The 23,940-nt window shown below is 51.6% G+C and overlaps 2 protein-coding genes across 8 annotated transcripts in view; both read right to left on the bottom strand.

Moving 5' to 3' along the window:
- The window catches only part of SEC16A (SEC16 homolog A, endoplasmic reticulum export factor), a 35,598-nt gene extending 32,485 nt beyond the window's left edge, over window positions 1-3,113 (bottom strand). For 5 of the 7 annotated variants that reach the window (XM_084797505.1, XM_084797508.1, XM_084797509.1 and 2 more), the window contains exon 1: window positions 2,307-2,660. The gene's annotated coding sequence lies outside the window, so the exon portion shown is untranslated. Of the gene's footprint in view, window positions 1-2,306; window positions 2,661-2,990 lie in introns of those variants that run through there. The other 2 variants (XM_084797506.1, XM_084797507.1) reach the window with 2 other exon arrangements.
- Window positions 3,114-16,128: 13,015 nt separating this feature from the next.
- The window catches only part of NOTCH1 (notch receptor 1), a 47,102-nt gene continuing 39,290 nt past the window's right edge, over window positions 16,129-23,940 (bottom strand). The window contains exons 30-34 of the mRNA XM_084799840.1: window positions 23,768-23,933; window positions 22,389-22,684; window positions 20,812-20,959; window positions 20,630-20,727; window positions 16,129-19,200 (exon numbers count right to left, since the gene is read on the bottom strand). Coding sequence (XP_084655966.1) covers window positions 17,755-19,200; window positions 20,630-20,727; window positions 20,812-20,959; window positions 22,389-22,684; window positions 23,768-23,933 — 2,154 coding nt within the window. The 3' untranslated portion in view covers window positions 16,129-17,754. The remainder of the gene's footprint in view (window positions 19,201-20,629; window positions 20,728-20,811; window positions 20,960-22,388; window positions 22,685-23,767; window positions 23,934-23,940) is intronic.

Below are 23,940 nucleotides of genomic sequence, written 5' to 3'. Positions count from 1 at the left end.
GCAAAGGCCGTTTAGTTCACAGATGAACATTTTGTTCTTAGACATCTTTCTGATACTCAGATTAAAAAACAAAACAAAACCAAAGCCCACTGATACATGTGTTTTGGGTAAAGCAACTTACAAAAGGTCTCTAATCTCAACCTAAACATTAGCTCTATTAATCTATTAACTCAGTTCCATTACTGCCCGCATGCACTTCTTCCTATGTCAACAGAGGACTCCATCCAGCTGACAGGCACCTGGACTTGGACTACGAGGAAACTGCAATTAGAAGTAAGGCCAGGAGTTCATTAGGGTCTAACCTGTCATCATTTTAGGTAAGAAAGAACACTGCTGGTTCTCTGTCCATGAGCCCAAAGGGGAAGAACTGCTGCTCCACCCCCACTGATCTGACCAGGAGCAGTGCCACACTGACGCAATAACGTGGGTCCAGACCCTGCCTGGACAGCACAAAAGGCAACTGAGGCTGTCTTCATCTCAAGAATTTCAAACACCCCAAACAACTAAAACCAAACAGGCAAAAACTAAACTACAATACAATATACTCTACAGGGCGATGCATCAGGTGTCATTAGGTTGGCTCACCAGTGAGCAGATGAAGGTAACTGTCTTTTTCTGAAATTAGTTTCTACATTCATACATAGAAAGAACAAGGATTTTTTTTCCCCTCTGAAGTTTCTTCTGAATTTTCTCTTAACAAGATTTTACTATAATTTATCGAGGCCTTCCAAAGTATGCCAGTTTTGGGTGAAACAATCTTGTGACTTGAACATTATTCTTTTAATCTTCTTTACTCACCAACAGAAAGATAATGAACTGCCTACCATTTATCTCAGAATCATAAACACAATTATTTATTCTGTTCAACCAGCTATCTACTTTTCAAAAAATCACCTGTTTCAGAGAGACCTACTGAGCTCAAAAATGCATTATTCATAAACCCACCTCTGCAGCTCTACTGCCTCATATCTACAAACGTACTTGCACAAGATGTGTGTAATCTATTTTTAAAAAGAGGATTTATTTATTTATTTATTTATTTAACCTATGAGCGCTCTATCTGCATGTACACCTGCAGGCCAGAAGAGGGCACCAGATCTCATTACAGATGGTTGTGAGCTACCTGTGGTTGCTGGGAACTGAACTCAGGACCTCTGGAAGAGCAGTCAGTGCTCTTAACCTCTGAGCCATCTCTCCAGCCCCAACACAGACATTTTAGGTGTGACTTTGTGTGACGCTGGTATTTAAAACATTCCCTGTTCTCTCACTGCCACTGACTTAACACCTGTAACCTATATGCCACAGGGGTACCCAAAAACATTAGTGAGCGCCCTCTGCCAACAACAGTCTCCCCCATGGTGACTACCAGCGATACACTTCTCAGACAGACAAGATAAGCACCTCTCTTCTAAGTCAAAATCTGAACCAAGATCCTTTAAACGTTGAAGAAGGCATCTGCAGAAGAGAAAGAGCTATACACTATGTGAGGAGGCCACCCGAGGACACTCATAAATGTTTACAAAAGCAAGACAGGATATCAAAATTTGCAGTTATCTCAAGAGAAAACCCAAGGGCAGTTCGGAGATTCACTCGGGTGAATACCACCAGGAGTAATAAGTCACAAGAAGAGGAGCCAATCTCTACTTTGCCTCTTATCTCATCTGCGAGAGCACTGAAGCCCTAGGAAAGGGTACGTGGACAAAAAGCGCGAGGAGCTGTACTGTGCTGCAACAGGCTTGAGGACTGGCAGGGGCTGTAAGATGTGAATCTGTTGTTTCTTATGGTCACATTCAGAATGGAAAACGCCTCTAGTTAATACATTTGAAAGGAAATCGTTATCCGTGCACGACCACTCGACAAGCCACTTAAAAACGTGTGTTAGCAAAGCAGCCAGAGTTGATCTACAGGGCTTAGTGTCTGGACGCTCCGCTGCCACGCAAACATTCTTCTACACCTTGGTAGAAAACAGTCCACGACCTCCCTTGCGACATCCTGCTCCAACCGGCCAAGAGATTACAAATAAATGCTGCTACTCTCTGGCTCAAATGAAAACGTGTCCCATCACCAGCTCTGCGGAGGAAGTCTTCGAGCCAACGAGAATCAAACATCTTCAGAACCCAGCAAAAGTCTCGCTCTGCAATGTCCTGCACCTGCCTTCGGTTTAAAGAAGTTGTAGGTTTCCTGAGGTGTCAACTGTACGGCCATGCTAACACACCATCCCCAGCGGCCGACCAGTTCCCGCAGCCCAGATCCGGCATCTGCCCTCCCCTCAGGCCCGGGAATCGCGAGCACCCCGGACAACCCACCAAGTCGACGTGGCCCGTAGCCTGCCCGGTGTCTCAGCACCAGGCGGACCGGTACTGTCGTTCTCCCCAGGCCTGACGGCGTCTCTTGAGATGCGCTCGCCACTCCGGGCTAGGCCCGATGCTCACTGCGCCTGCCTGGCCTCCGCAGCCTCGCCCGCCCGCGGGCCTCGGTCGTGCTCCACACACTCAGCCCTCACCCGCGCAGCTGCGGTTGGCCTCTCGGGCGCCGCGAACTGAAACTCAGCCGGCGACCGCGGCGGCAGCAGAGGGAACCAGAGCGTACCCAGCAGCAGCCGTAGCCATCTTGGCACATCCGGCTCCAGTCGCCGCCGCCGACGTGTCCGACGGCTACGTCAGCGCGCGCCCCGCCCCTGGATCGCCCCGCCCCTCGCCTTAGTCCAGTCTTTCGCGGCCTCACCCCTTGCCCCGCCCCCACGGTCCTGCTTCCCCCGGCAGCGCTCCGTGCTTATCTTCAGCGCTTCGATCTTGCCACGCCCCCTCAGGCCCCGCCCCTCTCCCTCCCATTCCTTTTAGCGCCGCCTTTTCGTCACGCTCCTCTTGACTCCGCCCCTCATTCTCGTCCAATCCTTTGCCGCCTCATCTCGTCGTCCCACCCCCTCAAAGCTCCGCCCCCATGCGCCAGTCCCTTACAGCTTCGCTCCCGTGGCCCCGCCCCTCATTCACCTGGTTACGCGGGTTCTGTCTCGCACTCCTCTTGCTTTAGGAATTGAAGAGACCGGATTCTTCAATCGAGATCGCAACAATCTTTAAAGACCGAAGCCAGCAGCTCGACCCTGCCGCTCGCCCCCTCCCCATTTTCCGTTGGCTTCCTCAGGACGCGGGCGGGGCGACTGCGCGTGCGCCACTCTGATTGTTGGAGTGGACAAGCCGGCGTTGTCTACGGGTTGTGCTTGCACATGCGCGGAGCCGCATCCGTTGCCTGGTTACAGCTTTAAGCTGCAGCCTGCCGGGTGCAGTTCGCCTGGCTAAGGGGAAATGCCTTTTCTAGAGCTGGCAAGTTTGCTCACGCGGTCTCCCAGCCTCTGCTAGAGGAAAGGAGCCAGAGCCTGGCGGCCAGATCCTCTAATCTCCCTCATGTCTCCTTCCGGTGGGGCGCGGCCTCAAGCCCTGGTCTGGGCGCTGGACTTCTTGACCAGGGACGTCAGCAGGTCTGGCTTGCGTCTGTCGGTGCAGAGGCTCTCCGGAAAAAGGTGGGTGCTGTCATCCGGGAACTGACCAGGCCTGGCCCCCCTCACCTGTAACTCCTGAGGGCATGGAGGCATGCGCCTGCGAACCTGGAGACAGGGAAGGAGTAGGAAGTGTGGTGGAGCTGGCCAGCGTTCAGCCACGCAAGCAGAGGCACGAGCGCTGAGGTCCGGTTCCAGCTCCGCTGACGTGGCAATGTGGGTCACTCTGTAAAGCTAACACTTGTCCTTCGAGAACAGATTCCCAACCTCTTTCAACACAGGAGAACGTTTGGTAGACTCAGACCTCGGCCCCCTAAGAGAAGCAGCAACCACAGCCCCAGGATGGTTAGAGCTACGTAATAACAACAATAATAAATAAAATGCAAGGTCTCCACCCTCAGGCCTCCATGAGTAGAGAGTGGAGGATGTTAGGCAGCTGGGCTGGCTCCTATCTCTTAACTTGCTGTCCTAAGATAAAGACAGGACTCAATGCCTCATGCAGCCAAGTTAATCTGGCCTCTGAGTCAGGCACTCCAGTTTAGGCTCAGTCAGCCCTCCTCTGTTGACTTTAACCTCTCTGGAGGTTGGAAAGCCACTGGGCAGTATGAGATCTGGAATTAGGATACTTTAATGCATATACTGAGGCAACAGGCACAAACTGGGACTGCCTGGGGCAGGCGGGACACATGGTGACTCCTGTGTCTAGAGGTGCCCCCGCCTTCACCATGGACACTGCTGGTTATGCCCCCTTCCCTTTGCCTGGGGACTCCTCCTCTATTTGGAGTTGGGCAGAGTGTCTCCAGCACCCTGCAGTCCCTGCAGAGTCAGCATCTGTAATAGCCTAGGCTACACTACAGAGCCCACGCGACTTCCATGCGCGGAGCCCATGTCAGAAGTTTCTTGCTTTTTCTGACACTGTGACCAGCACTTAGTGACATTGTACTCTCTGTATCTTCAGCCTCTCCCAGTAGCTACACCGTCTGGTGTGGTGGCCTCTGAGTGATTACATATAGCTGGTTCACACTGAGCTAAGCTGTGACCATAAACTGTACTAGATAGACATGATTTCACAATGACTCATTGGTGCCTGTTTATTGAATGTTGACAGTGCAGTATTCTGAGTGTGTTGGATTGAATAAAATCTCTTATTTAAAAAATTATGTTTTTTTCTTTAATGTAACTAGGAAATGTTAAATTCCACATGTGGCTGGCAGTACATTTCCTCCTGGACAGTGCTGGCCTGATGGTGTGTACTTGGCCTCTTTGAATCAGGAGGCCATGTGGTACTGGCTCCTTTCTGACATTGAGAAGTCAGGGGCAGGCCTCTGAGGAATACTAAAGGAAAAATGTAGCAGTGTTGGTGAAGAGAGTCTAACCCTCAGCCTCAAGCCTCTGCCCTCACATCTGCTAAGTGTAGGCTCAACATCGGGTGTTCTTGGTGGTGTGTGCCTGCTCTGTGTGTAGCACTGTGCTCAGCCCCTGGCAAACTCTCCACGTGAACACAGAAGCTAGAAAGCAGAAAGTGTGGTCCCTGAGCAATTCGTTGCAAGAGTTGTCAAAATAGTGGTTCTTCCTTCCTGCCCCAGCCTGTGGCTGCAGTAAGGTACCACTCCACCACAGGAGCTGTCAAAACAGCAACACCAGGCCGGGTATGGGGGCACACGCCTTTAATCCCAGCACTTGGGAGGCAGAAGCAGGTGCATTGCTGTGAGTTCGAGGCCAGCCTGGTCTACAAAGCGAGTCCATGACAGCCAAGGCTACACAGAGAAACCCTGTCTTGAAAACCCAAACAAAACAAAACAAAACAGCGACGCCTCAGCCTGCTGCCATAACCAGGTACTGCCACAGGAGCTGTCCTCTATGGCATCACCTATTCTCCAGCCTCCCGGAGCAGCCCAGCAGCTGTGGCACCTCAGCCAAAGCCAGGAAGGTCTTCCCATCCTAATCCACGGGCAGAGAAAATGGGGTAAAAAAGCCACCAATCCTTGAGCTGGAAAACCCAATCTCTGAGCTCCCCCCCCCCCCGCAAAAAAAAAAAAAAAAAACCCACCAGTCCCTGAACAGGAAAGCCCACCAATCCCTGAGCTCCTCAAGCTCAGGACTTGAAGTCCCACCAGTCTGGAAATCTCTGCTCTGAAAAGTTCTGCCCCTAAGAAATCCTATATAGCCAGGCATGGTGGCACATGCCTTTAATCCCAGCATGTGGGAGGCAGAGGCAGACAGATTGCTGTGAGTTCAAGGCCATCCTGGTCTAGAAAGAGTCTAGGACATGCAGGGCTACACAGAGAAACCCTGTCTCAAAAAAGAAAAAAAAAGAAAGAAAAGGAAAGAAAGAAATCTTATATAAGCCCATGTCCTTTGTTCATTTTGCTGCTGTCCTCTCCTGGGAGCAGGGACATCTGACCCCGAGTTTGTTCGCCACATCCTGGACCCTGCCAGTAAACCTCTTTTACGAGATTTGCTGCCTGATGTGACTCTCTCATCGGAAGAAGCCAGGAAGCAATGAAGCCAAGAAGAGGAAAAACAAAGAAATGGAGTGGGTCTGAGTCTCCTGAGTTCCTGAGCTCAGCTGGGGATACTCTCCTCTGGGAGGTGTAAAGCTGAAGAGGCTTCTTCTCAGAGTTGGGTGGTTCCTGGGCTCCCGTGTGTCAGGGTGCCCTTCCACTGGGACACTGCCCCACCTCAGCTGTGTGTTCCTGGGCTTCTGAGTCCCAGGACACCTTTCCATCCGATCAGGAAGGCTAACAGAAATAGTCAGCGTCCAGGAGCCAGGGATCCCTGGGTAAAGCATGTTAGGGCCACAAGGGTAGGAAGAGCAGATAGAAATGGCTTCTTAAAGGAAAAGGAGGTGATGGGCTGAGGAGGATTGGGAAGCAGAAACAGCTGTGACTCAGGGGTGTGTGTCATTTGCTTCTGGACCCTATAATGTATAGGCTCCTACCAGTGTGCCCCACAGGCTGGCCATCATGTGGCCCATGTGAGGAGAGACCCTTTTTTGAAGGTTAAAGCCCAGCCCCTGAGAGCAATGGTGGGCAGCATGAAAGGAGCCTCAGGCCAGCATCACTTTCCCACATCCCCATGCTGCCAGGCTAGCTCGCAGATGGGGGTCCATATGCAGACAGTTGCACCTTGGCAGCTCTGCTTTCCGTCCCTAGTGTCTTAGACCCTGGGTGCTCACTGCAGGTGTGAATGAGGGCTGACCTGTGGACAGAGGTGCCAAGAAGCCCTGGCCACTGTATTTCTATCCCAGGCTGCTGAGATTGGGGCCTGCAGTCCTTCCTCCCCATAGGAATGGACACACCTCTGGGGTCCCACCAGGCTGGTAGAACATGGGCAAAATGGCTTAAGCAACTGTTGAGTAGTTGTTATGCCCAACTGTACTGCAGGATTCTAGAAGCTAGAGATTCAAGGGTACTAGATGCCTGCATTTCCTCACCTGTGAAAACCTGGTGATCACAACCTGTCCTAAACTTTTTCGAAGGCTTCTGGAAACTTCATGAGTTACAAGGGCTCAGAATCCACAGTAGGCCTGCTCCCTTCCAGGTGTAGGACATGTTAACTGCACTACTGTGAGCTTCCTGGTTGGCCTTGTGACTTGACTTTCATGTCTCCAGAGTTCTGCAATAGGCTTGGCCTGGCTTGGGTCTTGGGGGGGCCATTCTTAGCTCACAGAGCCACCATCTGAGATGATAAGCAGGTGATGGAAATGAAGTAGAACACACAAGGAGGAAGATGTTGACGTCATACTAGTCCAGGGGCACAGGCAGAGCAGGCAGGTCTTCCAGCAGTGCTGGGGCCCTGCTGGGCAGCACGCATCCAAAGATGATCCAGGGGCTGCACAGCTGGCTGCAATTGAGACAGACAGCCAACCCTCTGTCCGGGAGGGGGCATAGACACTAGAAAACTGCAGATGTGGAGAGCTTAAGAGGCACTTGTCAAAGCAGGAGCAAGAGCTCTTTGGGCTGAAGGGACAGTCTGGGTAAGAGGGAAGGGACCCTGGGATGTGGCTCTATAGGCCTGCCAAGGATTATTTGCCATGGGATATTTGGAAGTTAGGGCAGTCCTGGGGGGCTTTTCAGCTCAGTTTATCCTGCTCCAGAGGCAGCCTTGGGCATCCTGGCCAGTGGTGAGGTCTCCAGAGCAAGGGTAAAGCCCACCCTAGTTGAAGCCCTTGGGCAGAGATTGAGCTTTTTGGCCGCAGCTGCTTCTGACAGCATCAGCACAGCAGCAAGGTGGGAATCTGAAACATGGATGGTAATTTGCAGGGCATTGGTGGACTCTCCGGGAGTCTGGGCAGGGAAAGAACAAAGCCCTTGAGAGAGCCAGATGTGTCAAACTGGCTTTGGTAACGGGTCCTGGAAGAGTGGCCGCCCAAACCCCTCTTTCTCTCAGAGCACCCATTTCTACTTTTGAAGTGATTTACTGGGCAACACAGCTAAATGAATCCCTTACGTCCTTTCTAGGGGAGGCGGCCTCCCGTGGATCTGGGAATCACATGACTCTGGCTCTAGTGAATGCACATCATGTCTCTTTGAGCTTCAGCTTCCTTATCTACATCTTAAATAGCATCTTGGGATGGGCACTGATGCCCTCTGGAGAGCCTCTTGCTGGCTGGAGGCGCACTGGTGAAGTACTGCCAGCAGAGGGAGGCAGAGAGCCATCTACAAAGCTGCCCGGCCATTGAGGGTTCCTTCCAGATGCTTCCTCACGTTAGGTAGGTGCCTGTGTTGCACAGCCTGCAAACACCTCACACAGCAGCCCCCCTCTGAGGGAAGTCTTTAGCTCTGGACTCCCTGGGGGCAATGAGCTTGCTGAAGATAGCAGGAGCTTCATAAATACTCTTTGAGTTGATCACATTGGAGTCAGAGAAAGAAAGGATCTCCAAGCTCTGAGGTCAGACTTAGTCCCTTGTGGGACCCCATAGCATCGCTGTTGAAATAAAGGGAAGGACCTTGTTCTGTGTCATCCCTTCCACCTGGCCTGCTGTGACTAAGGCCAGTGACCATTTTTCTTCCCTTTTCCAGATTAAGAAGTCTGGGTTGGTGAGGAATAAATAATTAACTTAAGTCAGGCTTGTTTCTGCGTGCCAGAGTGTCCACAGCTCTACTAGAAAGCATGTTTACCCCCACACAGAGGACTCTTCATGACAAACACAATACAGTGTTAGACATAGAGTCACAAAGATAGCATGATGCTGTAGAGAACAGGCCTCGCAAGCGCCGGAATCCAAAAACAAGCCGAAGTTGAGTGAAGGCACCAAACCCTGCACTCTGTGCGACACCCTGGGTGGTGTGTGCACAAGATAGCCCAGCAGCATACACACTTGGCTGCTGGAAACCTGGTGTCACCATCTCACCGTGAGGGTGATGGCCAGTGACTGCATATGCTGGGCGTGACTCCTAAGGAATGCTCTTAAAATCCACAGTGATGACAACAGCCTTGCTGTCTCTGGGTCCTTACCATGCTCCAGAGGGCCAGCTCTACGCTGGTGGCCAAACCCTCCACACACAGGACGACACTCCGGGGATCTTCTATCCCACGTCTGCTAGGTAGACCATGAGAGCACCAACCATGAGGGTGGTCAGGAGTCGGGGTAGAGCAGGTTTGGAAGGTGGCGGGCCCGTCCTTGATCTGCAAAAGAGAGGATCCCTCTGGAGAGATTCCACACACCCACAGGGTCTCGAGTCTCAGGGTAAAAATCATCTCCCCATGGAACTCCCCTGATGGCAAGGCTTTCAGGACAAGGCAAGCCCCATAGCTGGTTGGTTCTTGGAGCCTCAAGAGAGTGGCAGCATTCTGTTGCTTTTGGTTGCAGGCACAGCCCTGCTGCCTTGGCTGGGTTTGTGGCACTGATAGCCTTGGCTTCCTCTGGGCAGAGCAGTGCAGAGCCACAGTTGGGACCCCCTCTGACAAGGAACGAAACACCGGTGTGGCAGTCTCTCCCCCTCACCTCCTTTACTTACTTATTTACTTATTCATAGCATCTGGCCTTGAATTCCTGATCCCCCGTCTTCACCTCCCAGGTGTTCCCAACACTACATCTGGCTCCATGGATTGTTTATCTGTGCTGGTGGCAGAGGTTCCGAAGTCTACGTCTTCCTCTCTGGGATGGCATTTTGAGCCTCATGTGGCCTCTGAGTACCTTCAGTGTGGCCAGTCCAACTCTGGGTTTCAGACGCAATGCAAATAATCCAAATTGAGGCAATGTGGCTCAGTGAGTAGGGTGCTTGTGGCCAAGGCCCAGTTCAACCCCTAGAACCCACAAAGTAGAGAGAAAGAACTGGTTTACACTAGTCCTCTGACCTCCACATGTATGGCACATGTTAGGACACATACACATATACAAATACATAAATAAATACTACTGCTGCAACAACAACAACTACTACTATTAATAATAATAATAATAATAATGATAATAATACAAGGGATGTGAACTCTGTCTTTTTAGACTTTGCTTATGTTGACTGCATGTTAAGTGATAACTATGGCTCCATTGGATGAACCAAGATGTATTAATTGAAATAAATTTCACCTGCTCCATTGTACTTGTTTTTTAAAGATTTATTTATTTATTATTATGTATACAGTGTTCTGCCTGCATGTACACCTGCAGGCCAGAAGAGGGCATCAGATCACATTATAGATGGTTGTGAGCCACCATGTGGTTGCTGGGAATTGAACTCAGGACTTATGGAAGAGCAGACGGTGCTCTTAACTGCTGAGCCGTCTCTCCAGCCCTCCTTTGTACTTTTTTGAAGGCTTACAAAGTATTTTAAATGACCTATGCGGCTTCAGCCATATTTCTGTTGGCATTGGCTTCTCTGAGTGACCCCAAGGGATTAAGAAAGCCCCTCTCAAAACGATGGTACCCCACATACCCCAAAATACACAGGCAGGGGAAGGAAGGGCACTTGTGGGAGAGGGGGACAACTAGTGGGGCTTGTTTTGTTGTTGTTTAGACAAGGTTTCTCAGTGTAGCCCTGGCTGTTCTGAAACTCCCTTTGTAGACCAGGCTGACCTTGAACTCACATCGATCTGCCTGCCTCTGCCTCCCAAATGCTGGGATTAAAGGCATGTGCCACCACTGCTTGGGTTATTTATATCTGGTTGCTTGTTCATTTTATTTTTTTAATATTTTATTTAATTTTAATATGCCTTAGTATGAGAGTGTCAGATCTTGGAGTTACAGACAGTTGTGAGCTGCCATCTGGGTGCTGGGAATTGAACCCGGGTCCTTTGGAAGAGCAGGCAGTGCTCTTAACCACTGAGCCATCTCCCCAGCCCTGCTTGTTCATTTTAAAACTGGGTCTAGTGTTGGGCATGGTGGCGCACGTCTTTAATCCCAGCACTTGGGAGGCAAAGGCAGGCAGATCGATGTGAGTTTGAGGCCAGCCTGGTCTACAAAGTGAATTCAGGATACCCAAGGCTACATAGAGAAACCCTGTATCAAAAAACAGAACATCCCCCCCAAAGCAAGCAAACAAACAAGGAAAGAAAGAAAGAAAAGAAAAGAAAGAAGAAGAAGAAGAAGAAGAAGAAGAAGAAGAAGAAGAAGAAGAAGAAGAAGAAGAAGCCGGGCATGGTGGCACACTCCTTTAATCCCAGCACTCGGGAGGCAGAGGCAGGGGGATCTTTGTGAGTTCGAGGCCAGCCTGGTCTACAAGTGAGTCCAGGACAGACAAGGCTACACAGAGAAACTCTGTCTCGAAAAACCAAAAAAAAGAAAGAAAAAAAAGAAAAGAAAAGAAAAAAGAAACAGGATCTAGCTATATAATTCAGGCTGGCTTGAGCTTGTGGCAATCCTCCTGCCTCAGCTTCAGCCTCTTGACTGTTGGATTTACTACCATTCCTGCCTGGCTCTGCTTACATACTTTGAATGTTGAAAAGTAAGACTTAAAGTCAAGCGTGCTGGGACATACCTGCGATCTCAGAGCTTGGGAGGCTGAGGCGGAAGTTGTGACCACACGCTCCATGCCCGCCATTGTGAGCCATGCCTCAGGCTACTCTACTTACGGCCCAACCCTCAGCCCTCTGGTAGCATATGCATAATCACTATCCTAACGTAAAAGCAAACAAAACAGTACAAGATGACAGGTCCCTGGCGGGGGATGCTATCTTAGTTAAGGTTTTTATTGCTGCGATGAAACACCATGACCTAAAAGCAAGTTGGAAAGGATTTATTCTGCTTACACTTCCACAACACAGTTCATCATTAAAATACGTCAGGGCAGGATCTCACACAGGGCAGGATCCTGGAGGCAGGAGCTGCTGCAGAGGCCATGGATGGGTGCTGCTCGCTGCCTTTCTCCCCGTGGCTTGCTCAGCCTGCTTTCTTATAGAACCCAGGACCACCAGCCTAGGTATGGCCCCACAGACAATAGGCTGGGCCCTCCCTCATTAATCTCTAATTAAGAAAATGCCTTACAGCCAGATATTTTTTTTTCCTTTCTTTCTTTCTTTCTTTTTTTTTTTTGGTTTTTCTGTGTAACAGCTCTAGCTGCCCTGGAACTTACTCTGTAGACCAGGCTGACCTCGAACTCACAGAGATCCATCTGCTTCTGCCTCTCAAATGCTGGGATTAAAGGCATGTGCCACCACCACCCAGCTAAAGATTTCTTTGGGTTTTTAATTTTTTTTATTTTTGGTTTGGTTTGGTTTGGTTTTGGTTTTTTGGTTTCTCAAGGCAGGGTTTCTCTGTGTAACAGTCTTGGCTGCCCTGGACTCACTTTGTAGATCGAACTCACAGCGATCAGCCTGCCTCTGCCTTGCAAGTGCTGGGATTAAAGGCGTGCGCCACCACGCCCGGCTATAGCCAGGTCTTATGGAGGCATTTCCTCAATTAGTTTCCATCCTTTCAGATAACTCTAGCGTGAAGCTGACATACAACTAGTCCACACAGGTATCATTATCAATAGGAAAAAGGCAGTACCAAGGGGGCTCACTGGCCTGTATCCCTGGTAGATTTTGGCATCCAAGAGGTGACCTGGGATCAATCTAGAGCCCCACGCACTGGTTGGCTTTCACAGGAATATGGCTGATATCTGAGACCAGGTGCCACACGGCAGGTTGCTCCAAGGTCACCCTGTTGCCTCTGCTCCCAAGTTTGTATATGGTCATCCTCTGTGTGTGTCTGTGCCACAGAGCTCCTCTCCACACCTCTGTCTGCTTGGGATTTGGTCTTGGAATATTTCTGCAAGAGATGGTAGGGTCCGCTGTCCTGGATTCTCCCTAAACAAGGGAAGGTTGAAGCTACAAGACTCTTTTCTCTCTGGGCTGGGTCCCCCATTTAGACCTTAAATTGTATGTGGGTGTGTGTGTGTGGGTGTGTGTGTGGTGTATGCATGTGAGTGGGCATGTAGAAGCCAGAGGGTGCCTTCCTTGTTCTCCATCTTGGTTTTAAGTTTGCTTTAGAGACAGAGACTATTAGCCCTTAGCTGTCCTGGAACTCTCCATGTAGACCAGGCTGGCGTGGAACTCACAGAGATGCTACAATGCCCAACTCTACCATACTTTCTTTTTTAAAAATATATATATTAATATATAATTATATATATATTATTTATTTATTTATTTATTTTAGGTTTTTCAAGACAGGGGTTCTCTGTGTATCCTTGGCTGTCCTGGAGTTGCTTTGTAGACTGGGCTGGCCTCGAACTCACAGTGATCGCCTGCCTCTGCCTCCCAAGTGCTGGAATTAAAGGCATGCACCACGTACTGGAGAGATGGCTCAGAGGTTAAGAGCACCATTTACTCTTCCGAAGGTCCCAAGTTCAATTCCCAGCAAGCACATGGTGGCTCACAACCGCCTGTCATGAGATCTGGTGTCTTCTTGTGGTGGGAAGGCACACATGTAGGCAGAATACTATATAAATAATAAATAAATCTTAAAGAAAAAAGAAAGGCGTGCACCACTACGGCCAGCCCTCTAACCCTATTTTCTGAGACAGGGTTTCCCACTGGGACTGAGGCTCACTGATAGGCAAGGCTGGCTAGCCAGTGAACCCCAAGAGTCCACCTGTCTCGCCTCCCCACCTTGCTGATGCTGGGATCACAGCATGTTACCACACCCAGCTTTTTTACATGGCTCAGAACCAGGTGCTTAGGCTGACAAGTGTTTGAAAGTTATCTCCCAGGCCAGTTTATTGATTACTTTATTTGGTCGTAGAGATGGAATCTGGAGCCCTGTGTATGGTAAGCAAACTGCTACTGGGCTACATCCTTGGCCCTTCAAAAAGATTGATTTCTATTTTTCATTTGTTTCTCATGACTTTAAGGGCAGGGAGATGCTCATTAAGAGTACTAGGCTGAGTTGGGTGTGGTGGTGCACACCTGGAATCCCAACACTTGGGAGACTGAGGCAGGAGGATGGCGAGTTTGAGGCCAACCTGGGATACACAGCAAGATCCTGTCACAAAATTAAAGAGAACTTGTCGTTGTGTCCATGGGGACAAACTTCTAAAAGTTCACATTTTGCTTGGATTTCTTTGCTAGTTTTAGGAGCCTCGCAGATCGTGGAATGCTGGCATTGGCAGGTCTGGGGCCTTCACGGTGCCAGGCAGCCTCCCACCCGCTGCACTAGCCATCATGAAAACCAAGCTTACTGCCGTCACCAGTCATATCCGTTTCCCCAGGCCCAGGAATGGCCATTCTGTTTTCTGTCTCTGTGGCTTTAATTACAGATCGCATTTCATAAAAATGAAATCACGTGGCCACTTGTGAGGCTTCTTCGTCTTCCTACAGCTCACCTACATTTTAATAGGTCTCAAAGCTCCGTTCCTTTTAATGGATGAAAAATATTCAGCTGAATGTTTATTAGGGTATATACATCGAAAGATGGACCGGAGGGTGCACATGGCTGCGGGGTTGGCAAGTCTCCGGAGCTGTACCTAGCAAGCTGGAGATCCAAGTGCCTTAATGGCTCAAGTTCTAGAGACCCAGGAAAAACAGGCAGTCTTTGGATGGGAGTCTGAAGGCAAGAAAGGACTCATGTCCTGCTGCAGCAGGCAGGGGTCCTTTCCCCCTTGGCCTTTTGTAGTCTGGCCTCTCACTGGCTAGAGATGATTTGCCCTCACAGGTAGGCCTCTGCTTTGGTTTGTAAATGCAAATGTTATTCACCCCAAACCCAGTCCAAATGTGTGTCCCCTGGTCCAGCCATCCCAGTGTGGTCCCTGTATCTATCTTCTGACGGATGTTTGGCTGCACGTGCCATTGCGGCTGATGCTGTAGAGAATACACTGGCATATGGGCCTGCTAAGCCCTTTCCACTCTGTCATTTCAGGATGCAATGTTAGCAGTGCTAGGAGTTCTCTGGGCAAAATTCTAGCTCAGACCTTTCCCTTGAGGGTAAAAAAATCAGACAACTTACCCTAATTCTGTGTGTGAGCATCCCTTCTAGGACCTCAGGCACCCTCTGCTATCGCAATGTGCAGCACTGGACCCAAGACAGGACAACCAAACTTGATGGAGTCACACTTGTCCTCAGATGGCCAGGCTCGGAGAGCTCAGCACACTACCCATTGTCACTTTGGTTAGAGTCTTTGGTGTGCCAGGAGGTGCATGTGGGCCAAGAGGAGAGGACCAGGCAGGAAGAGAGAAGATCCACACCTGCACTGTGCTGATTTCTTCTCAGGGCTAAGATGCCTGCCTTTGCAGTACTCAACCTCTTAGGATCATAGACTTTTCCAGGCTTACCTTACCTGTCACATGCTACCCTGCTCTGTTGTTTCTCCAGCTCCCTTTGTCTTCCCTCTTGGCTCCCTCTCCCAAGGCTCCCTCCCCTTGTTCCCTTCTACCTACTGCCTAAAATCCCTTCCTAGGGGAGACAACACTTCTTACTCATCCTCCTAAGGTCCTCACGACAGACAGTTCTGGGCAGTTCCACTGAAGTTGACTAGGGCACCAGTGGATCTACTGGTCTGACATACAGAACACAGGTTACTTAGGCAAAAAGTCCACATTGGGAAGTCTTTACCCAGCAGGGATAAAGGCTTTCGCACAGGCAGGAAGATAGAGTGCCTCCACCAGCCCTCCCAGACTGTAGACTCCAGTCCCTTCCTGAGCTCATGTGTACATGTAACAGGCAGTGTGGCAGGGCGTGGTGGCACACACCTTTAATCCCAGTGCTCAGGAGGCAGAGGCAGGCGGATGGCTGAGTTCGAGGCCAGCCTGGTCTACAAAGCAAGTCTAGGACAGCCAAGGCTACACAGAGAAACCTTGCCTTGAAAGAACCAAAACCTAAACCAACCAACCAACCAACCAAAACCCAGGCAGTGTGGAGTGGCTGGATCTGCAGGCGAAGGTCCTGGGAGTCCCATGACCCTCCCAACCTTTTGAGGGGAGGTAAAGCAGCCAACAAGCTCAGTGGGGGATGACCTTTGCAAGAAGAGGGCACAGCGGAACTTGAAGTTCGGGGTTCTTGGGCTCAGAGAATAGTGATGTATCACAGACAGCGTAAGGTGCCTTGGCTCCTGAGCAGCTTCTGAGGCCAGTCCTGTCTCCCAGAACAACTCCTCTATTACTACTGTGTAAGAGAGGGTTCGGATTTCAGCTGGGTCAGTGCTGGGTGGCCCTTGCTCTGCCACCCGCCCTGCAAAGTGAGCCAAACAACCCTCCAAGTATAGCAAAACATGGACGACCATCAGCATCACTTTTATTGCAAATTAGTTAACAAAAAGGATGAAAAAATACATCATTTTCATTACCTACAGTTTTGCACGTAGATAATTTTTTTAAAGTTTTTTTTTCCTGTAAACTACACTTTCTTTTATAAAACATGGTAAGAATCAACATCTTAGGATATGTCTGGTCATATCTACTAGGAATGGCACAGACATTACCACTCCCCCTGCAAAGGCCGGGAGGAGCTGCCCTGAGGAAGTGGGCAGCTGCCCCCGAGCGAGCCCCCAGCACACACTGGTTGGGAGAGGGCTTGGTGGATAGCAGATGAGCCATCCTGGGCTGCGCTCTCAGGAGCTACTGGTTCGGCAGCTGCAGGTCACGAGGCCTGGGTCACACGGAGCTGAGCCATGCGTTCTGACGTTCCTCATCAGCCTGACACAGGACAGACTTGTTCCTTTAGATTTTTTAAACAAAATCCACCTTTAAACATGTATTTACAGATACTTACTCTGCCACAGGCTTATACTTGATACTGCAACAATCTGCTGAGCGCCACCCTGAACCGGGAAGGGTGGCCCAGGAGCAGGCTCCACCCACATTCCAGCACACTCAAGGCGCCGTCCCCACCCAGGGCAGTTGTGGGATCAGAGGCCACACAGCCCAGATTTTCTTGAGGTCTCAGTGCAGGCTACTCTGGCAACTCCACAACGCACACTAGAGCCCTTTGGCGGTCAGGTCTTGGGAGCCCAGGTCCAGGCAGGACTGTCCATCCTTAGCTCCGTTTGCATGGTGCTGTTCCAGGAGTGATGGTGAGGCACCACAGGAACAGTCCAAGGAGGCACCATACCCTGCATGGCTCACTGGCTCAAGAAGTCAGGAAGAGGACAGTGGGGCCTGGCAGGGAGAAATACTCCCAAGTCCCATAAACACCACTGTGGAGCATTGAATCCGGAAGGTTCTTGACAGGCCCTTCGTAGCACATCTGCACATGCCAAGGACACTTCTTTAAACCCACACTGGTGGCTTTAGAAACAGTATAAACCACATCATTTTACCTGTTTCCTGTTTTAGATACAAAACTAATCCATGTGCCTAAGGTTCAAGGTCTTGGCCTGTTTCTAAACACATCTACAACTCCTAGGTGACACTGGGAGGAAGGCAGTGGGTGTGGGGTGGCAGGCATCTGGGCAGTGGGGGAATTCAATCCTGGCCATGGCAGTTTCCAGCTTCCCTTCTCCTGTCAATTTTTTTTTTCAATTTTGGAAAGAAGCAATCAATAAATAAACAGCATTTACAAATCATGAATCCTTGTTCATATTTTACAAACACACAGGGAACTTCACCCTGACCAGGAAAATCAAGGCTCTGAGAACTAGTTTATTTTCTTGGAACAGATATGTTTTCCCTAGTGCCATAGAAAACAATACATATAAATAAAAAGGCAGTGTTTCTGTGGAAAATAAAAGTACATAAATAAATACTAAAAAAAAAAAATGGAAATTCTTGTCCTCTTACTTTGTATAAAAACATTTTTTTAAAAAAAAAGGCTCCTTTGGTCGCCCCAGCATCCTGGAGCACTGGAAACGACTCCCAACAGGGCTTGGGAACGGAAGCTGGGGTCCCGCATCCCGCATCCCTGTTTACTTAAATGCCTCTGGAATGTGGGTGATCTGGGACGGCATGCTGGTGGGCGGGCTGGAGATGCCCTCGGACCAATCAGAGATGTTGGAATGCGGGGAGGAGCTGGACCACTGGTCTGGGGACTCGGGGGATGGGGTGAGGAAGGGGTGCTCTGGCACCTGCAGCTGGTGGCTGGGGGTGTTGTCCACAGGCGAGGATGAGTAGCTGTGCTGGGAAGGAGGGGTCAGGAACTGGGTAGTGGTCATGGGTGGGACCATTGAGGATGGCAGTGATGTGGGCAGGGCCTGGCTCTCTTGCGGAAGGATGGTGTGCACGGGCAGACTGCTGGGGCCCAGCGGCTGCACGTCAGCCTGGCTAGGCTCCCCACCCAGGAAGCTCCGGCCCAGATGCCCATTGGCTGCCGAGCTCACACTGAGGTGTGGCTGAGATGGTGGCTGCAGGTTCGGAGGCTGGATCTGTAAGTTCTGTGGCTGCACCTGCTGGGTCTGCACCAGGTGTGGCTGTGTAGCCAGCCGGGTGTTGGGCAAGCCCTGGTAGATAATCGGGGACAAAGTATTGGTGGAGAGGCTGCTGTGTAGTGGGCCCATCATGCCATGTTGGAGGCCAGCTGCCTGGGTGCTCAGTGTGCCCGACGTCACACCTGGCCGGAGCGGGTTGTACTGGCCAGGCACCATGCCGTTCTGCAGCCGGGGAAGCCACTCACACTGGCCATTCAAGCTTGCGGGCGCACCCACGGTGAAATTCATAGCCCCTGTGCCGTTGGTACTCAGCACTGTGCTGGCGCTGGAGGCTACAGGCAGGTGGGAGAGGCGTGGCGGGGGCGGCTCAAAGGCCAGCCGGCTGCCTCCAGCCAGTGCCGCCATCTCAGGCTTGGCCGCCACATTCAAGTGGCTGATGCCCAGGTGGGTGTCGGGCATGCCAGGCAGGTGGCCGAGAGGCATGGATGGAGACTGCTGGAATGGGGAGGGGAGAAGGGGTGGTGAGGCCACATCCGACAAGTAGCCGTGGGGTGACTCGAGGGAGTCCACAGGCGACAGCATGCTCGAGCTGTCCAACAGGCAGCCCTTGCCATCCTGGGACTTCTTCCTCCGAGCCTTGAGGTCCTTAGCTTCCTTGCTGCCACAGGCCAGCCCTTTGGTGCTGGGCTTCCGGGCCTTCTTGCCCTGGGTGGCAGACTTGAGGTTGCCTAGGTAGCCGTTGGGCGAGCAGAGGGTGGGAGAGAGGGTGGGCGTGCCACCCAGGGCAGTGCCGTGCAGCTGTGGGCTGCGCACCAGGTTGTACTCATCCAGTAGCCGCACGATATCATGGTGCATGCGCTCCTGTGCGATGTCCCGCGGCAACCGGTCCATGTGATCTGTGATGTCCCGGTTGGCAAAGTGGTCCAGCAACACCTTGGCAGTCTCATAGCTGCCCTCACGGGCGGCCAGGAACAGGGGCGTCTCCTCCTGTAGGACATGGACAGGAGACACGTGAGGGAGCTGGGCCTGGTATATAGAACCTGCTCAGTCACTCAAGATGGACGACCTGGGAGGAGGCGCTAGGGAAGCGGCAGTTCCTCTTCCTCTTTTCACAGTGGGAGAGGCCTATCTAGATCCAAACATCCTAGCTGACCAGGCCTGGGGAGAGGAGGGTTTGTAGTGGGGCCTCCCTGTGTTGCTCAAGATGGCCTGGACCTCAGTATCATCCTGTCTCAGTTTCCTGGTGCTAAGATGTGTGAAAAGTGTCAGATCTTGGAGTTACATACAGTTGTGAGCTGCCATCTGGATGCTGGGAATTGAACCCGGGTCCTCTGGAAGAGTAGTCAGTGCTCTTAACCACTGAGCCATCTCTCCAGCCTCCCCCACCCCCTTTCTAAAAAAAAGATTTTATTTATTTATTATGTATACAGTGCTCTGCCTACATATTCACCTGCACCCCCTCTTTCTTAAAGAGAACCTAGCAATATCACCTCACACCCCCAGAGAAGGTCTGTGGGACCCTCTGTGCTAAACCATAGGGTTTCCCCTGTGTGGGGTCAGACTGCCAAATGAACTGTGTGCCCTTTACCCTCCTCCCCCAAATGCAGGTGCAAATCATTACAACTTTGGGACTCAGGAGCCTTTAAGGCAAATCAGTGAACACAAGAAAGGCACTTCCTGTCCAAAGGGTCAGCAGTGGGTATGGTATCTCAGCTCCTTCCGGGCCTGCTCTGCCTGGTGGACATAACCACGCCTCTCTGTAAGGACTACAAGCGGCCCAGGAGCCAAGAGAGCCATCCACCACCAGGCTCTGATTCTCTTTAGAACCGCTGGGCCAGCCTGGACTGTGGAGAGCCTGTGTCCAGCGGCAATGCCCGGGAGCCTGACCTCTGGTGCATTTCCCAATCTGGGGCGGAGCTGGTAAAGGAGGCACAAACCCTGCCCTCCTGAGCAGCTAAGCAGAGTCCTGAAGACATAACTAGCCGTGGACAAACAGAGACACTGGGAGGCAAGAAGGAGAGATGAAGCCCAGCTCAGCATAGTTTCCTTATCCCCCTAAAGGGGAGGACGCTAGTGGTAGGCCAGGCCAGGGGCCTTGCAGGCCTTGAGGACAGAGGCATCCACTTCAGTCCCTGGGCCAATCCTGAACCCCTAGGGTCATCGTACCCTTTCCTCCCCCAGGGACAGAGAGGAACACAAGACAAGATTCAAGTAACAGTGATGCGGGACAGTGACAGCTGGCTGTCTTATCATCTCCAGCAAGAGTGTGAGTTACTTTATCTGCTGTTGTCCCAGCCCCTACACTTAGGAGGCATCAGAAAAATCAGCTGTGTCCCAGACACTCTGGTGGTCCACATTCGGCTGCCCAGGAGTGTCCCGGTCATGCCCCTGCGGTAGGAACAGCCCCTCTGCTTACTTTGTTGTTCTGCATGTCTTTGTTGGCTCCGTTCTTCAGGAGGACAACTGCAGCATCCACGTTGTTCACTGCAGCTGCCCAGTGCAAGGCCGACTTGCCTGGAAAGGGACGCAAGGAGAGGGGTCAGACCAGGCCAGGGACTGGCTGCGGTCCTCAGTGGCTGGCCTGTAGCTTGGGCCTACCTAGGTCATCCACAGCATTGACGTCAGCATGCGAGTTGATGAGGTCCTCTAGCATGCCTTCCACGGCCAAGCGCGCAGCCAGGATCAGTGGGGTTGTGCCATCGTGCATGCGGGCATCCAGATCGGTGGCTCGGTTCCGCAGCAGGATCTGGAACGCAGGGATGAATTCAGGTGGAGTGCTCCAAACACAAGCCCCTAAGCTCTAGGAACCAACACCTGGACTGGGTTCAGCTGTTCCCATGACTCGGATGAGCCTCTGAGGAAGATGGGCCGCTAGGGAGCTACCCTCAACATGCAAGAGGGGCTAGGGTTCCTACCCCAGCCCCTGGTGACAGTGAGGACTCACTGGTACCACATGTGGCCTCATCTTATGGTCATGGCTGCCAGAACCACCTCCAGGTTAAAGGAGTCAAGCTTCTGCCTGGTGTGCGGGACTGAGGGGAGGTTAACCAGGCTGGGAATCCAGCTCATGCCCATGGCCATACTTGGAACTGCTAAGTGTCCCTGCTTGGATCACAGGTGGGAGGAGTGGGATGGTGGCCCCGGGTAAGGACTCTCAGCACTGCCTGGAGTCCTGCAAAGCAGGCATCTGAACATCTGTCTGTGCAAGCAAAGCAGGCCATGCTGAGAGCTGTACACCAGGCAGGGCCTGCTCTGGGTTCAACGTATCCTGTGGCTGATCTCAACCTCTCTCTGCTGTTTTTGAAATAGGGGTCTTTCTGTAAAGACCAGGCTAGCCTCGTGTTCACAATCCTCTCAGATTCTAGAGCGCCGGGATAATAAGTGTATACTGCCCTGTCTTGCTTAAATTTCATCTGCAGATTGGTGATGCGTTGCTTAAGTTAAGAAATAGTTAAATGGGCTGGAGAGATGGCTCAGTGGTTAAGAGCGCCACCTGCTCTTCAAGAGGTCCTGAGTTCAATTCCCAGCAACCACATGGTAGCTCACAACCATCTATGATGAGATCTGCTGCCCTCTTCTGTAAAGCACTCATATGCAAAAAAAAAAAAAAGTTAAATGGTGAGTTTTTTTAACACCTGGTCTATGCCCCCACTGGACCTGCTCCAGGCTGGCATAGAGGATGGGGCCTGGTAGCAGGGGTCACTGGCTGGCAACACGGAGGAGCAACTACTAGGAATGGTCCCTGGAGACTCAGGCAACTAAATCCCTAAATCCACTCTGGCTGGCTCCAGGCTTCCAGGCAAAGTCAGAAGATAGGTTTGCAGGCCAGGACCAGCGGCCTCTAAAGCTCTCTTCCTGCCGCCATGGGCTATGCCTGCAGCCACAGCTCAGCGGGGTGGGACTAGGCTGCAAAAGCTACAGTACTAGGGTGGAGCCTTGGGACTGAAGGGTCTTACTGAGGGTAGGGGGGAGCGCCCCCCCTCCCCCGTCAGCCAGGCTGCCCAGAAGTACACAGCTGGGGGCTTGATGAACTTTGTATCAAAGTTCTGTTCCAATGAGGAGGTGCTAGCTATCCCTGCCCAGTCACACTTGGAATTAGGGCTCGCAGGGCCCATGCCATCCAGACCACTGCCCCTAGACAAGGTCAACGGCCCCAAGGATGCAGTGCCACATACCTGGAAGACACCCTGAGCATCCGCAGACACTGCTGCATGCAATGGGGTGCGTCCCATGTTGTCTTGGATGTTGGCATCTGCACTGGCCTCCAGCAAGCGCTTGGCAGCGTCCGAACGAGAGTACCGGGCAGCCAGGTGCAGCGCCGTCTCCCCCGTGCGGTCTGTCTGGTTGTGCAAGCTGGCGCCCTGGTAGATGAAGTCGGAGATGACAGCAGGCGCATCTTCTTCCTCTTCACTGTTGCCTGTCTCCAGGCCCCCTCCGCTGCAGGAGGCGATCATGAGTGGGGTGAAACCATCTGCAGAGAGGACAGAGACAGTCGTGGATGTGGGAGGGGCAGGGGTCAGCCTCAGGGAGGGCCAGTACCCAGCCATGGCTGTGGCAGCCCTGGGACAGCTGTGTGGACAGACACGCCTCTCAGCACACAGAGGCTACGGGGGCTGGTGAAGGCACCCGGAGTTCCTGAAGGGCAGGGGCCCCATCTAGATGCCAACCTGCTGCCAAATGATGGGGTGATGGAGACCCCTCCTCCAGTTTTACTCCCTGACGTGCCCAAGATACCTTTCATCAAAGACCTACTCAGGAAAAAGAAAAATGTACTTTGGGCAACAGTGGGCAAGTGAGATGGCTCAGTAGGGGAAGGCCTTTGCTGCCAAGCCTGACAGCCTCACTCTGATCCCTGGGGTCCACATGGTAGAAGGAAAGAGCCAACTCAAGTACGCTGTCCTCTGACCTCCACATGTGCACTGTGGTACATGTGTGCCCCTTGCACTCAATTGAATAAATGCTTAAAAATATAAAATAAGGGCTGGAGCAATGGCCTGGTGGTTAAGAGCAGTGGTTGCTCTTCCAGAGGACCTAAGTTCAATCCCCAGCACCCATATGGCTGCTAACAACCATCTGTAACTCCATTTCCAAGAGATTCAATGGCCTCTACTAATTTCCACAGGCACTAGGCAGGCACAGTATACACGGACATATGTAGGCAGAACCATGCACATAAAATATATCATACACACACACACACTTATATTCATATAATTTTGAAAGTCAACACTTCAGCCAGGCATGGAGGCCACACCTATAATCCCAGCATACTGGAAGCTGAGACAGAAAAATCATATTTGGGGCTGGCCTGGCCTATAGAGTAAGACCCTGTCTCAAAAAACAAAGGGAACGAACAAATAAACACTTTGACTTTCGCAAAGCAGCATTTCATGAAAGAGTATACTTTGGGGGTAGCGGGAGCCTGGCGGTCGGCTCAGGGGAGAGGGTGCTGCTTCGGCAGGCAGAGCCATCTGGGGAACCCAGCCCTTCTCAAGTCCTACTGGCCTCTAAGTCCACGCTAGGGGACATGTGAATGTGTCTCCGGTGGCCTTACCTGGTCCTCGGACGTTGACATCCATGCAGTCAGCATCCACCTCACCCTGAGGCGGTGTCGGAGCCATGGCAGACATGCGCAGGTCAGCAGCGTCCAGGTGCTGCTGGGTCCACTGCCGGTGGTCAGTCTGGCTATCCAGGTCAGGAAGAACCACTGGCTCCTCAAACTGAATT

The sequence above is a fragment of the Acomys minous genome (assembly GCF_964271855.1).
Source record: "Acomys minous genome assembly, chromosome: 10".
Classification (NCBI taxonomy): domain Eukaryota; kingdom Metazoa; phylum Chordata; class Mammalia; order Rodentia; family Muridae; genus Acomys; species Acomys minous.
Note: the sequence above shows the minus strand (reverse complement) of the source record. Positions and strands in the feature narration are given on the sequence as shown.